Here is a 13,681-nt window from a genome sequence, read left to right on the forward strand (position 1 = left end):
TGTATTTGGGAGCTATCCCGCATACTGCCCGGCGTCAAATAAACATACACTTTCTAACTTTATACTGTTAGTTTTTGTCTGTCACAGTTGGATATCGGTACTAGATCAACATCCTTATTTTTTTAATAAATCAGTTTCTCCTGTGTACCAAACTAAAGTAAAGGAACCTTTGGTGACCCCCAGCATTTCAGTGTTCTGGGGTTTTACAGCCCTGCAGACTCACAATGGCCTCTTGTGTCCATGAGGCCCCACAGTGTCACCCTGGCCCCTTGGTTCCATGAGGATCTGCAGGGTCACACAGGATTGTGACATTTGTCCTTGCTGCCCCTCACATCCCCCTGCCCCACAAACAGCCCCGAGCCACCCGTGAGGGACAGGCCCTGCTGTGCCAGGCTGGGCTCAGGGCTTGGTCTTTCTGCTTCCCCCAGCCAGCCCAGGCCTTGCTCAGCATTGCAGTTCCCTGCTCTGAGCCTTGGGCTCCCTGCAATCCTGGCCTCAAGGATCTGCTCTCACCAGTCCCTGAGAGCCTTTGGCAGTCCCTGTCCTCAGTGGGGCCCAGTGATGCTCCAAGGGACTTGGAATTTTGCTTCTGACTCCTTGAGCAGCTTCTTCAGCCTTCTCTCAGTGCTTGAGGATCCTGGACGGGGGCTCAAATCCACCATGGGGATCAGTAAAATACAGAAAGCCCTCAGGGCTGCTTTGCCTTCATTCAATTGTCTGCAAATCCCCAGGGCTTGTGCAGCTGATTTGAGCCAGTTTGGGGTTCTCTTAAGGAAGAAGATTTCCAAGTGCTCCTCATGACCTTTTTTTCTTCAATCAAAGGATATTTTTTATTATTTCCCTGTTCAGAGAAGAGCTGATAGAAGCATTCCCCGGGTGATCTTGACACTGAAATTCTCCTTAGGAGGTCTAGGCATGTACAAGAATGAGCCCCCTGAGGGCTGACCCTGTTTGGACAAGCTGCTCCTCACCCCCAGCCTCACCATGTCTGACATCGCCCATCTGGCACTGACATCCCTGTGCCCTGCAGCAGAACCTTGTCCCTGAGCTCTGCAGCTCCATGTCCCAGCCCATTGCACCGTGTCCCACCTGCTCTCCTCAGGGCTCTGCCTACACACAGGTCCAGGAGAAGTTTTGCTCTTGGGAAAGAAAGAATGGAAAAGCCTGAGAAGGTTTCCTAAACAACAAACCCCACTCAGGAACCACCTGCTCAGTACAGGCTGCCTGGAATGGTGTCACCTTTCTACAAGGGACAGTGTGACCAGAAATGATCTCTGGAAGCAGAATTCTCTGAGTCTCCCAGATGAATTCTCTGTCCTGGTCCTTTCCCTGGATCCATGTTGCAGATGGAAGCTGCTGGGGCCATCCTCACTTTAACCTCTCTTCGGAATGCACACAGATGTTCCCAGGTGCATTAAGCAGAATTTCCCCAATGTTTCTATAAATCTTTTGTGTCCCCCATGGAACGAAGGGGCCATTTTGGCACTGAGGGGGTGACGTGGAAGCAAGGAGTCAATTGTGACCCTGGGGTCCCATGGAACCAAGGGGCCATGGTGACACAGCATGGCCACGTGGATCCAGTGGTCCATTGTGACACTGTGGATCCAAGGAGACCATGGAGACACCCCCAGAACCTCATGGAACCAAGGAGTCCATGGTGACCCAGCGGGGCTGCATGGAGCCAAGGGTCCATGGTGACACTGCCCATCCAAGGAGGCCATTTGGACACTGTGGAAGCTCATGGAGCGAGGTGGCCATTGTGGCACTGAAGAACTTCATAACACCAAATATCCATGGCGACACAGCAGGACATCATGGAACCCAGGAACCGCTGTTGGCAGTGCGGAAACTCATGGAACCAGGGGCCGTGGTAGCACTGCAGAACCAACACAGCTGCTGCACCTTGTCCCCTGTCCTGCAGAGCTCCTTGGGAGGCACGGCAGGAGCAGCACCCTGGGAGCCTCAGGAATGCCCCTCTGGGATCCATGGCACACGCTCCCAGGGGCTGGAATTCCAGTTCCCAGCCAGGAAAAGATGTTCCTGCCCTTGAAGGCAAAGCTCTTATGGAAGGGCCAGAAGACAAGCTGAGCAAGATCTTAGAGTGACATTTCACTGCCAGCCTTCATAACTTCACCATTGCTTGTGATAGCTCATGGATTTGGAATGAAATCAGGGCAGGGTCTTTGGTGGGAGCTGCCCTGGGTCAAGGGAGACACTGAGAGAGAAACAGAGCAGGTAAAGAAGACAGGAGAGAAAGGAGGTGTTTTGGTTTGGAAAGACAGTTGTCTGCTAAGAAAGGCAGGAGCCTCCCCTGGAATGGAAAAATGTAGACTCTTTTTTTCTGAATTGTTATACATTTGAAATTAAGGGGGGCTCTCATGTAAAAATATGGGAGCAGGAATAACAGTTTTTTATTAGGGAGGAAAATAAAAAGATAAACATAAATTGCAGTAAACTAAAACAACACTTTCAGAGTCAGAATACAACCTGACACACTGTTGGACAGGGTGTTGGCCGCAGTCCAATTGGAATTGTGGCTGCAGCCCTCCTGGTGTGTTTCTGTTGGAGAAGTGATCCTGTAGAAAAGGGATTCTTCTTCTGAAGAGGCAGTGGAAGAGGCAGCTGTTCCTCTGGGAAATCCAGCACAGAGAAAGCTGTGTTGGTGGGACAGAATCTCAAGACTAGATGCAGGTAGGAATGCTTGGCTCCTCCCTCTGGGCAGAACATCTCACAATGGGATGTTACAGTTCTTATCAGTCATGCAGTGACATTCAATGGTTCATTATCTGTTGAAGCAGATGTCTCCCCTGAGGGAGGATTGATTGTGGAAGAGATAAGGAAAAACTGCCCACTTAACACAGGACAACTGCCATACAGATGGCAAATAGAACACATCTTACTTTTCAGTCTGGGACAGGAGGACACAAACAAAATCAGCTGAGAAGGCAGCACTCTGAAAAGCAAACCAGAACTGACAGAAAATGAATGGGACAGAAATCAGTAATTCTGAAAGTTTTATTTATTATAAAAATAAATCGCACCCAGCCATCCCCACACAATCCTGATCCCACAACCTCAAATTTGGATCTCACTTCTCCTGATCTCCTTCCAACCCCATCTCACCCTGGAGGCTGAGGAATCAAGTAATTTTGGCACTGGACTGAGGTGGGAACCAGCCATTTTGAGGTGGGTTGTAGCTAGTTTGGGGTAAGACTGTGGGGCTTCCTGGGGGATTGAGTCATTTTGAGGTGAAAGAGCAGCCCTCCTTGGATTTTGGAGTGCAAAGATATGGAGAATACTCCCATATATCCCCCAAGAACCCACAAATCCTCCAGAATATGTTCCCAAACAGTAAATTCCACCTCAAATACCTCTTAATTGGTGGGACTTTTGACATCTCTGGTCAATAATAATTTTAGTCATTTTTCATGTGTTTCTAAGTGAAAAAGAGAAATCAGAAGAAAATTAGGGCCAGACCAAAACCAGAGACCCCTTGAGCATCCCCGGGGCACTAGACAAAACAAACTCAGCAGAAATTAAACTTAACCCTACACAAAATGCCTTGAGGAAGATTTGCTCTTCCCACAAGACACTTTTGATGGAAATGCAAATAAATCCCAAACATTAATGAACCAACAACAGAAGCAAATCTGTGGCAATTCCAAATTTCATCAGTTCCAGCACAGCTCCAACTCAGATGCTGGTGGTTCTAAAAAAAGAAACGTGGAAATTTGGCCCAATACAGATTATTAAAAGGAAGGGAAAGGTCTGTGTAGCTGTCACAAAGGTGACAGGGACCAAGAAAATAATGCTTCTCCCCCCAAGCCTGTGAATTCGAGAGTTATTTGGGATTTAGCTACTTGACCTGGGCTTCTTGTAGGACTTTTGGCAGCCTTGTGTTTCTCACCTTGGGGTGAATGATCCTTGTCAGTCTCGCTGCTATAATTTGCTCCCTTTCTTCCAGTGATTTTAACAAAATTAAGAGAGACATGGAAAGAAAGGGAAAAAGGGAGAGACAGCCAGGGAGTGACAGGGACAGAGCTCTCCCCTGGGACAGGGCAAGTGTGTCATTGTCCCCTGTGTGCGTGGCCTTCCCAGGGGTTTTACACAGGAGCCAGTTTGGGTAAGGGGGGTGGTGTTCACCCCCCACCCCAAGCAGGGATTGCCTCACTGTTTCCGGTTACAGTGTCAGATGTAACCAAAAGTGTTTTTAGTCACCATCTCCATAAACTGTTATCAACAGGTGGGGCAGTGTTCTTTATCTCTTCCATGGCTCAGCCCTGATAACGCCCTTCAGGGGCCATCTTCTGTTAATGGGCCATTGAGTGTCACTGCAGGACTGATAAAATTACATCATCCCATTGTGGGATGCTCCACCCAGGGGGAGGAACCAAGCATTCCTACCTGGATATAATCTCACCCTTGCAACACCACGACCACCTTGGCTACTGGATTCCCAGAGGACCAGAGCTGCATAAGCACCACTGGACCTTCAGAGGAAGACCAGACCCTTCTAGAGGATCACAGCTTTGACAGAATCACGTTCATCACTCCAGCTGGACTGCAGCCACCATTTCATCAGACTGCTACCACCACACTGACTATCGGGGTGTCAGGTTATATCCTGACTCTGTCAGATTAAGCCAGTGTTTCTCTATCATTGCCGTGATCTTAATTTTCTTATTAAATTGTCATTCTGGCTTAGACTCTCCCTGGTTTGCCTTGAAACCAGTACAAAACTCACTGTGCTTATCCCTTGTTTTCCTCCCAAAACAGATTTTCCCGTCCCCAACCCTTTGCCAGATGGAAAAGGCTATGAGGAAGAGGAAGATGCCCTGGGACACTGAGGCAGGTGAGGAGGAAGTCAGTGCCCCTTTCTCCCTCTCTCCTGCTCCATCTCCCAGCCCAGCATGGCCCCCAGCTGCAGGACAGCCCCGCTGCCGGTGCCCTCCTGCCGGGGACGCACTGGGGGGATCTCCTTGCCCTTCCCTGTGGCACAGAGGCAAATCCCATCCTCTCCTTGTCCTTCCTACCCCAGAGAAGGAGCTGCGGATGGAGACCAGGAAAGACAAATCCCTGCAGCAGAACCTCATGGAAGAAGCCTTTTTGAGCAACTCCACAGCGCAGGAATCCAACAGGGAGGAAAATCCCTGGAGATCCCACAGGAGGAAGGTCTGCAAGCCCAGCCCAGGATGCTCTGAGGAGGAAAGACCCACCCTGGGCCAGGAAGGTGGGCAGAGCTTCAGCCAGAGCTCAGAGCTGGTGGTGCCTGAGAAGCTTCCTGATGGGGAGAAGCCCTACAGGTGCTTGGAGTGTGGGAATAGCTTCAGGCAGAGCAACAGTCTGAAACGACACCTGATGATCCACACCGGGGAATGGGCCTACGAGTGTGGGGAGTGTGGGAAGGGCTTCAGCTGCAAATCCCACCTTGTCAGGCACTTACACATCCACACTGGGGAGAGGCCCTACAAGTGTGGGGAGTGTGGGAAGGGATTCATCTCCAACTCCCACCTTGTCAGGCACTTACACATCCACACTAGGGAGAGGCCCTACAAGTGTGCAGAGTGTGGGAAGCTATTCAGCTGGAGCTTCGACCTCATCATCCACCAATGCATCCACACTGGGGAGAGGCCCTACGAGTGTCCCCAGTGTGGGAAGAGCTTCACCCGGAGCTCTCACTTGACCAGACACCAACGGAGCCACCAGTAAAGGGAAGTCCTGAAAATTCCCCAGCTGCAGGAAGAGCTTTGTGCACTGCTCCAGCTTCATCCCCCATTGGAAGACCACGTTGGGAAGAGCCCTGGTGATCCATGTTCCCTGTGATCCATGCTGGGAAGACACCTGTCACTTTTCCTGCCCCTACCAATGGCCTGATATGGGATTGAAGGACATGAGGGTCTGGCCATGGCCCTGTCACTACATTCACTCCCACCTCAGGTCATTGCCAGGGACAGCAAAGAGACTCTCTCTCTCTCTTTCCCTGAGGAGAAGGGTTTCCTTTCCATGCAGGAGGAAACACGTGGCCAGGAAGATACAATTGATGGTGATGTAGTTTTCCCTGTAACTAGTTTTTCTTATCCCTTCTGTTGTCAATATTTTTTCTGTTTCTGTTTGTTCCTTATTTTGTTGCTGTTCCCAGTAAATTGTTCTTATCCCAGCTAGGGATCTTTCCCTTTTTTCCCTCAATGGAAGGTGAGAGGGCAACGAGTGCCAGCGGGGTTTTAGTGGGAGCAGGAAATTGAGAAATGCCATTCCTGAGCCCCGGCCTGTGGAAACTGAGCATCCCAGCTGGTGCCAGCCCTGGTGGCCATGGCAGCAGCCTTGGGAGCGGGTCCCTGGCTGGGGCTGAGGGAACCTCTTCACTCTGGTGCCCAGGGACAGGAGTGGAGGGAGCGGCTGCAGCTGAGTCGGGGCAGGCTGAGGTTGGATCTCAGGAAAAGGTTTTTGCCCAGAGGCTGCTGGAGCACTGCCCAGGCTCCCCAGGGAAGGGTCCCAGCTCCAGGGCTCTCTGAGCTCCAGCAGCGTTTGGACAGCGCTGCCAGGCCCAGGCTGGCAGTGTTGGGGTGTCCTGTGCAGGGCCAGCAGTTGGACTCGAGGATCCTGATGGGCCCCTCCCAGCTCAGCCAATTCTGTGGTTCTGGATCCATGACCCTGGGGATGGGAGTGCCAATGGTTGCCATGGCAACGGGCTCCAGGCCTGAGCTGGTGTCCATGGCAACCACCCCTGGCATGGGGTCTCCATGGAGCTGCCCAGGGCCTGACCATAGCAACAGGGGCTGGGGATGGTTGCCATGGGAACTGACCATAGCAACAGGGGTGGGGATGGTTGCCATGGAAACTGACCATAGCAACAGGGGCTGGGGATGGTTGCCATGGAAACTGACCATAGCAACAGGGTTTCCTGGTGATGGTTGCCATGGAAACTGACCATAGAAAAAGGGTTTCCTGGTGATGGTTGCCATGGAAACTGACCATAGCAACAGGGGCTGGGGATGGTTGCCATGGAAACTGACCATAGAAAAAGGGTTTCCGTGTGATGGTTGCCATGGAAACTGACCATAGCAACAGGGTTTCCTGGTGATGGTTGCCTCCTTAGAATGAGATTTGTCACTGGACCTCAGAGGGGTTCCATGGGGACTTTCCAAGAGTCTCCAGGCTGTTTAAGAGCTGGAATGTCACACACAGAGACAGGGGCTCCATGGAGCCCTCCCAAGGGTTTATGGGGATGACAAAGAGCCGTGTGGTCAGAGGCATTCACAGCCATTCCATGGTGACTTCCCAGGGCACCTTGGGCTGCAAAGGCACCTATCTGTCACAGACACTCACGGGGGCTCCACAGTGACATCCCAGGTGTCCCCAGGCTGCCAAAGAGCCAGGATGTCACACACACTCCTGTCATGTGCAGAGTGGGAGCTTCAGGCAAAAGCTTTATTGCTTTATTGGAGAAACTCCTGCTGAGTCATGAGATGGAGACACCTAGCAGCCACCATGGGTTCTAAAAGCCCTGAAGAGCCTCCTGACTTCTAAAATTCCTTTTAAGAGAAGAGACTGGGAGTGACTGGATCCAATCCCGGCCCCAGAATTTGTCAAAGGTTAATGAATAAACGATTGGATGGGTAGAATTGAACAATTTGTCAATGCAATTGGTCCCACAGGATTAATGATGGAATACCAGATATATTTACATAAATACAATCTGATCATGATTAGACAATAAGCTCTTAACCAGAGTTATTTACTCCACAGTCCAGAAGCTACAACACCTATAGGATATTCTGCTCTATGAAGCAATTTTGAAGTCAGCAGGGCCTTGCTGGAGTGGTTTGAGCCCATTGCAGGCAGAGCCTCCTGCTCCAGCAGGAACTGCGTTTCCTGTGCCAGGAGCAGGGCAGGTCCCGCTGCAGGAACAGCCCCAGGCCAGCCCCAGCACAGGGAAGGCCTCGGGCACAAGGGCAGAGCGCCGTGCTGGGAGCTGTGCCAGGGACAGCCCGAGGCACCAAAGGCACCTTGGCAGCAGCAGCTGCTTGCAGGGCATGGCCAGAAGCCTCCCTTGCAATCCGGCCTGGTGGCCAGCGCTGCAGAGCTGCTGCCTCAGGGCTCATTTCTGGCTGGGCTCTGAAAAGCCACTTCTGCTCCAGGACCCTGGCTGGGAAGCCATTGGCCCAGCACCTTGGGGACAAGATATTAACAACAAAACTCTTCATGCCAGCAGAGACAAGGCAGGGGCAGAGGAAAGGGGAGAGCCAGGCCCAGGGGACAGGGCTGCCATGGTGATGGCTGTGAGGTCACTGCCCTGCAGCAGCCTGGCTGCCCTCAGCAGACGTTCTGGCCAGAAGTGTTGTGAGGGCACCCAGCACATCTGAGAACCCACACAACAGGAATTCCATCCTTGGGGAGGGGATTTCACTGGGTCAGGTTGCACACACGCCCTGATTTTGGAGCATTCCTGGGATGGGAAATCCACTTCTCTGGAAAAACAGTTGCCGTTTTGTGCCACTCTCATCACTGTAAAATATTTCCTCCTTCTAACAAATTTAAATCCACTCTCATTCAGTTTAGAGATATTGACCATTGTTCTGTCACTGCTAGACTTGGGAGAAAATAACTTTGATAACTATTTTTCCATTTTCACAGATCCTGGGGAGGACCCAAATATCTCCCAAGATGGGGTTTGAAAGCTTCATCACATAACGAGCAGGTAGAGGCTGCAGGCTCTGGGTTCAGTTGTATGCAGACTGAGGACAGAACAGGAGTAGCCTGGGAAGGATTGAAGGGTGGTTCCACAGATCCTGGAGTTTCATTTCATTGTATAAAACAGCCAGAGAAAGAAATAATGGCACCAAAGGTGTAGAGTGCCCCTGCCCAATGAGGTGGGAATTCTACCCAGACACAGCATCTGGCGAGAGCGTGACTTAAAGAAGTTTCCACCCCTCCACGCTGTGGGGTGTGCCCTTGAAAGCCCGGGAAAAGACACTCCACCCTATCTGATCAAATGAGGAATGGCCCCAGAATGTTCTTCGTTTTCTCTACCCTTATTGGCTTAAATTGTGCTGCAATGTCCCCACTGTAGTTTTTTCCATTGATTGTCCTCCTCAATCCACCACTTTGCAGTCTCCCACTCCTCTTAATATTGGACCTTGATCCTAAACTCCACCCCTACCCTGTAATATAAAAGTCTTGACCTTACCACCTCGTTTCTTGTGTATGTCCCTGGGAAAATGAAGAATCCTCAGTTTTCTAAACCAAGACCTGTCCTGTTGCCATTCTTTCTCTGTTGGTCATTGGTGCCTGCCTGAGGTCTGAGACTCTGGGGCCTGGGGCAGTTGTTGTGCCCTTTGCTGCGGCGGAACACAACAGTGCTTTCCTCCCTATGGAAAAAAGAACCGTCCTTATCTATGCAGAAATTGTGGGAATTGGGCTTCCAACTCCCGAATTCCCTATATCCAAGTGTTGCTTTCAGACAAAAGCTACCAGGAAAGAGAGGTCTGTCTGCCCTTGGCCCCTGGTGGCCGCCTTTCATCTGCCCCTCTAACACTGGTGTTCCATGCTTTCCTTCCTATGGAAAGAACCATCCTCCTCCAAGTGTCCATGTCTAAAATTGGGATTCCACCTATAAAATTCCCTATATCCAAGGGTTGCTCCCAGACAAAATCTGCCAGTACCATCAAGCCTGGCTGGCCTTGGCCTCTGGTGGCTGCCCCTGCCACACTGGGGCTCGGTTTCTTCCTTCCCATGGAGATCACTGTGACACTGTGGGCACCTCATGGAACCAAGGGGATCATTGTGGCACCACGGGAGCCCATGGAACCAAGGGGCCATGGTGACACCATGGGGCTTCATGGACCCAGAGACCATTATGACTCTGTGGGGCCTGATGGAACCATGGAGACCATTCTGACCCTTCAGGGCCTGGTGTCACCAAGGGGATATTGTGACACCTCAGGGCCTCCTGGAAGCAAGGGACCATTTGGACACAGTGGGGCCCCATGGAAGTGAGGGAACATGGAACAGGTCTGGCTGGCTTGGCCTGCCAAGGGCCACCTGACGGGTCTGGCTGACCTTGAGATGTCAAGGGCTGGCTCTCATCAGCTCCTGGAGCAAAGGGTCTCCCTGCTTTCCTTGCTATGGAAAAGAACTGTCCCTCTCTTAACATTACCATTGTCAAAATTGGTACTCTCCATAAAAAATTTCCTATATGCAAGGTATCTTGCAGAAAAAAACCTGCCAGTTCTGGCTGGCCATGTCCTCTGGTGATCATCTCTCATCCAGCCGGGGAAACACTGGGGCTCTGTTCCTCTATTCCTATGGAAAAGAACGGGGTCTTCATGTCCAGGGACCATGGCCAAAATTAGAATTTGGCCTCCCACATTCTGTATATTCAAGGATTTCTCCCAGAAAAAAGTAGACAGGCCAGACAGCTCAGGCTGGTCCTATGCCCTGATAATTTTTTTAGACTATGAGCTGAATGTTTTCATTTGAAAACACCTTGGAGAGGGCCCAGAGATCTCCCAAGAGGGATTTTGAGGCCTCAGGCATATGACCACTACATATGGACAAAGGAGCTCTGTGCTCTGTGCTGCTGTGGTGGTTTTGCAACACAGAAGTGATGTACTGAGAGAAGCTGCTAGCAGTTTCCTCCATGTCCAACAAAAACCAATCAGTAATTAGCTTTGAGAGCTGACAGTCTGTTAAAGCACTAAGGAAGCTGCAGACGCCTCTGTGCAGACACAAGTTACAGATGAGAAAGCCTGGCTGGGTCTCTCTCCCTTCTGGCCCCACAGAGGTGCCAAGGCCGGCCCAGCCACGTCTCGGCCGTGGGGCCGGGCGGCTCCTGCCGTGGGGCCGGGCCCCTTCCCAGGGAGCCGCCAGGCGCCATCAGCTGCCGGGCAGGGCAGGGGAGGCCGCGGGGCCGAGGCCGGGCCGTGGCTGCGGGTGCTGACATCTGGCCCTGCCGAGCCCTGCCCCGCCGCCAGCCCGGGCCCGGCCAGGATCCGCCGGGCCCCAGGAGCAGCCCCGGGCCGGGCCGGCTCGGCCAAGGCTCTGCCGCCCTTGGGCTTCGCCCGCAGCCGGCGGGCAGGGCAGGAGAAGCCATCGGCCCCGGCCGTGCTGCTGCTGGGCTCTGGCCTGGCTGCTGAGATCCTGGCCCTGCCCCAGCGCGGCCCAGCCTGACACAGCCCCAGCGCAGCCGCTGCAGAAACCTCCATGGCAAAACAGCTCCGGCCGCAAGCACCGAGCCCGGCCGGGCTCACGGAACCATCTGCAGCCCCGGGAGATATTGACTCTGCCAGTGCTGCCATCCTCCCTCCAGTGAGAGAAAAGGACACAGGGCAGGCACACAGAGGAGCAGCATGGACACACAGAGGGCAGGGAAGGGGAAGTTGAGTCCCAGATGGGAGGGATGAGGAGATGCCTTGGTCTTGGGGCTGAAATCCTCTGCTAAAGCTGTGGAGAAAGATGTCATTGATATATCAGACTCTATGTTTCCCTATAAGGCATTGAAAACATGGAGAGATTACTTGTTTCAGCAAAGGCCTCCATGCTAAAGTAAGCAAATGTTGCAGTAGCTGTGATCCCATGAGAGGTTTGATCAGAGAAAGGGAGAACACTGATGAGACCCTGTGCCCTCAGGGAGAGAAGAAGACCTCTGTTCCCAGAGATGATGATGATTTCAGTAAGAGATGAAGAGAGCCTTTGCTCTTAAACAGCTCATCTCGAAATTAATACCCCATTAGCTGACAAGGGCCATAAGCACATCTGTGGGAAAAGATGGGAGGGAGTTCATGATTGCAGATTTCTCCAGGCAGCCGCTATTTGTGGAAATGAAAAGCCATGAGATAACTGTTTTCTTGTGGAGAAGTGTCCATAACATTAACAAGAGGAACTTCTCTGCCTAAGTGCAGGGAAGAAAGACTATTTTAGAGGTGGTAAACTGACTGAAAATTTTAGGTTTTGTCTCTTTACATTGTCAGGTTGTATGGAGAGAGGAAGTGTTCTGAAAATTTTGTTCTGATTCTTATTACTCTTTCTTTAGTTATTGTTAATACAATTTTATTTATACCCTTTTAAAGTTTTGAGCCGACTTTGCCTTTTTCCTAATCCTATCTCACAGCAGGAAATGAGTAAGTATATTCTAGTGAGTGCACTGGTAATTAGCCAGCAATGAACCCACCACACTAATTGAAGCATTGGCTGAGAAATCTAAAAATGATGAACCAAAACCACTACAGAAACTTCCTGACAAACTGCACAAGAGCAAAGAAAATTTAGGCAGACCCATGGTTTGTCAGGTCATACTTGATCCTAATGAGCCCTGTTCTGCATTTGGAGCTGAGCCCTGGAACCTCAGGGCCTGAGAGGAGATTGCACAAACCTTTCCCGGAATCAAAGTCGAAGGAAAACCCCAAAGTGGTTGTAGTCTAAAGCATTAATGGGAACCACAAAGGTCCATCTATACCACAGGCTCTTCATGGAGTCCTTGGAGGAGAGAACTGAAGGCCAGGATGGCACAAAAACCTCTCAGAGACTGAAAATGGCACAAAGAACTCTCACTGTGGAAAGGAAAATCCAAAGTACCTTGCAAAAGTTAAGAATCTCAAAGTATTAATGAGCCCCACTGAGTGTAAGTACAAAGCTCTCAAGGGACTCATTAAAGCAGATAATTGGGGCCATGATTGCACAAACCTCTCACAGAGTCTGTAGCAAAAGGGGAACACCAAGAACCTTAAAAGAACTGAAGTACCTTGAAGCATTAATGAGCCCCAATGATTGTTGTTTCTGACAAAGCATCTCCAGGGACTAATTACAGCAGATAATTGGAGGCCATGATTTCACAAACCTCTCAGAGACTCCAAGGCAAAAGCAAAAGCCAAAGTCCTTTGAAAAACCTGCAGTCCCTGGGAGCATGAAGGAGCCCCGAGGGCCATTCCTGGCCAAGGCTCCCCAGGGACTCCTTCCAGCAGATCCTTGAGGCCACTGGGATGTGGGCATGGGGGGGATGCTGAGGGCAGGAGCAGGGGCTGACAGTGCCCAGCCTGGCTGGGGCTGTGCCAGGAGGCCCCAGGGCCTCAGGACAAGGTATCTCCTCACAGCCCGTGGTGGCACAGACCCTGCTCTGCCCCAGGGCACCAAGACTTGGCTCCTCTTTGTCCCCACCTGGCATCAGTGCCTCCAGTTCTCTGATCTGCCTGGAGCCTGGGGACACTTTCTCAGTCATGTCCCTCAGTGGGACCCACTAAAAGTCTAAGATACTTTGGAATTGGATTCTGACTTGGAGTTCTGGAGAGGTTTCTGCAGCTCCCTCTCAGGGCCTGATGTTCAGGGCTGAGCACAAAGCCCCAGAGGGTCATTAAAGTCCTTGTGCTGTGTCTGTGCTGCTGAGCTGTGCTGGGCTCCTGGCACAGAGGGTGATCCTGGTAACCAAGCAGAGCTTCAAAAGCACATTTCTCTTGCTGAGCAGCTCTTCTCCCAGCCCAGCAGGGCTGGGGCACTGCCTGCAGCCAGCCCGGGCACAGCACAGAGGCACAGAGAGCTTCAATCAGTCAGGGCTGGGAAGGGGCTGAGAAGTGCCTGGGGCAGAATCACTGCCAGCCCTTGGCACAGGAACCTCTGGCTGCAGGACAATGCAGCTGCAGCTCCTGGAGAGATCTCCTAAAGCTGGAACATCCCAATGCCCACAGACCCT

General features: G+C 51.6%; 1 protein-coding gene across 1 annotated transcript in view; it reads left to right on the top strand.

Annotated features, from left to right (window-relative positions):
- Positions 1–13,681, top strand: part of LOC144246356 (uncharacterized) — a 387,512-nt gene that overhangs the window by 82,654 nt on the left and 291,177 nt on the right. Inside the window, 1 exon segment of the mRNA XM_077783741.1 lies at positions 5,304–5,566. Coding sequence (XP_077639867.1) covers positions 5,304–5,566 — 263 coding nt within the window.

This window comes from Lonchura striata, chromosome 6, assembly GCF_046129695.1.
Source record: "Lonchura striata isolate bLonStr1 chromosome 6, bLonStr1.mat, whole genome shotgun sequence".
Taxonomy (NCBI): domain Eukaryota; kingdom Metazoa; phylum Chordata; class Aves; order Passeriformes; family Estrildidae; genus Lonchura; species Lonchura striata.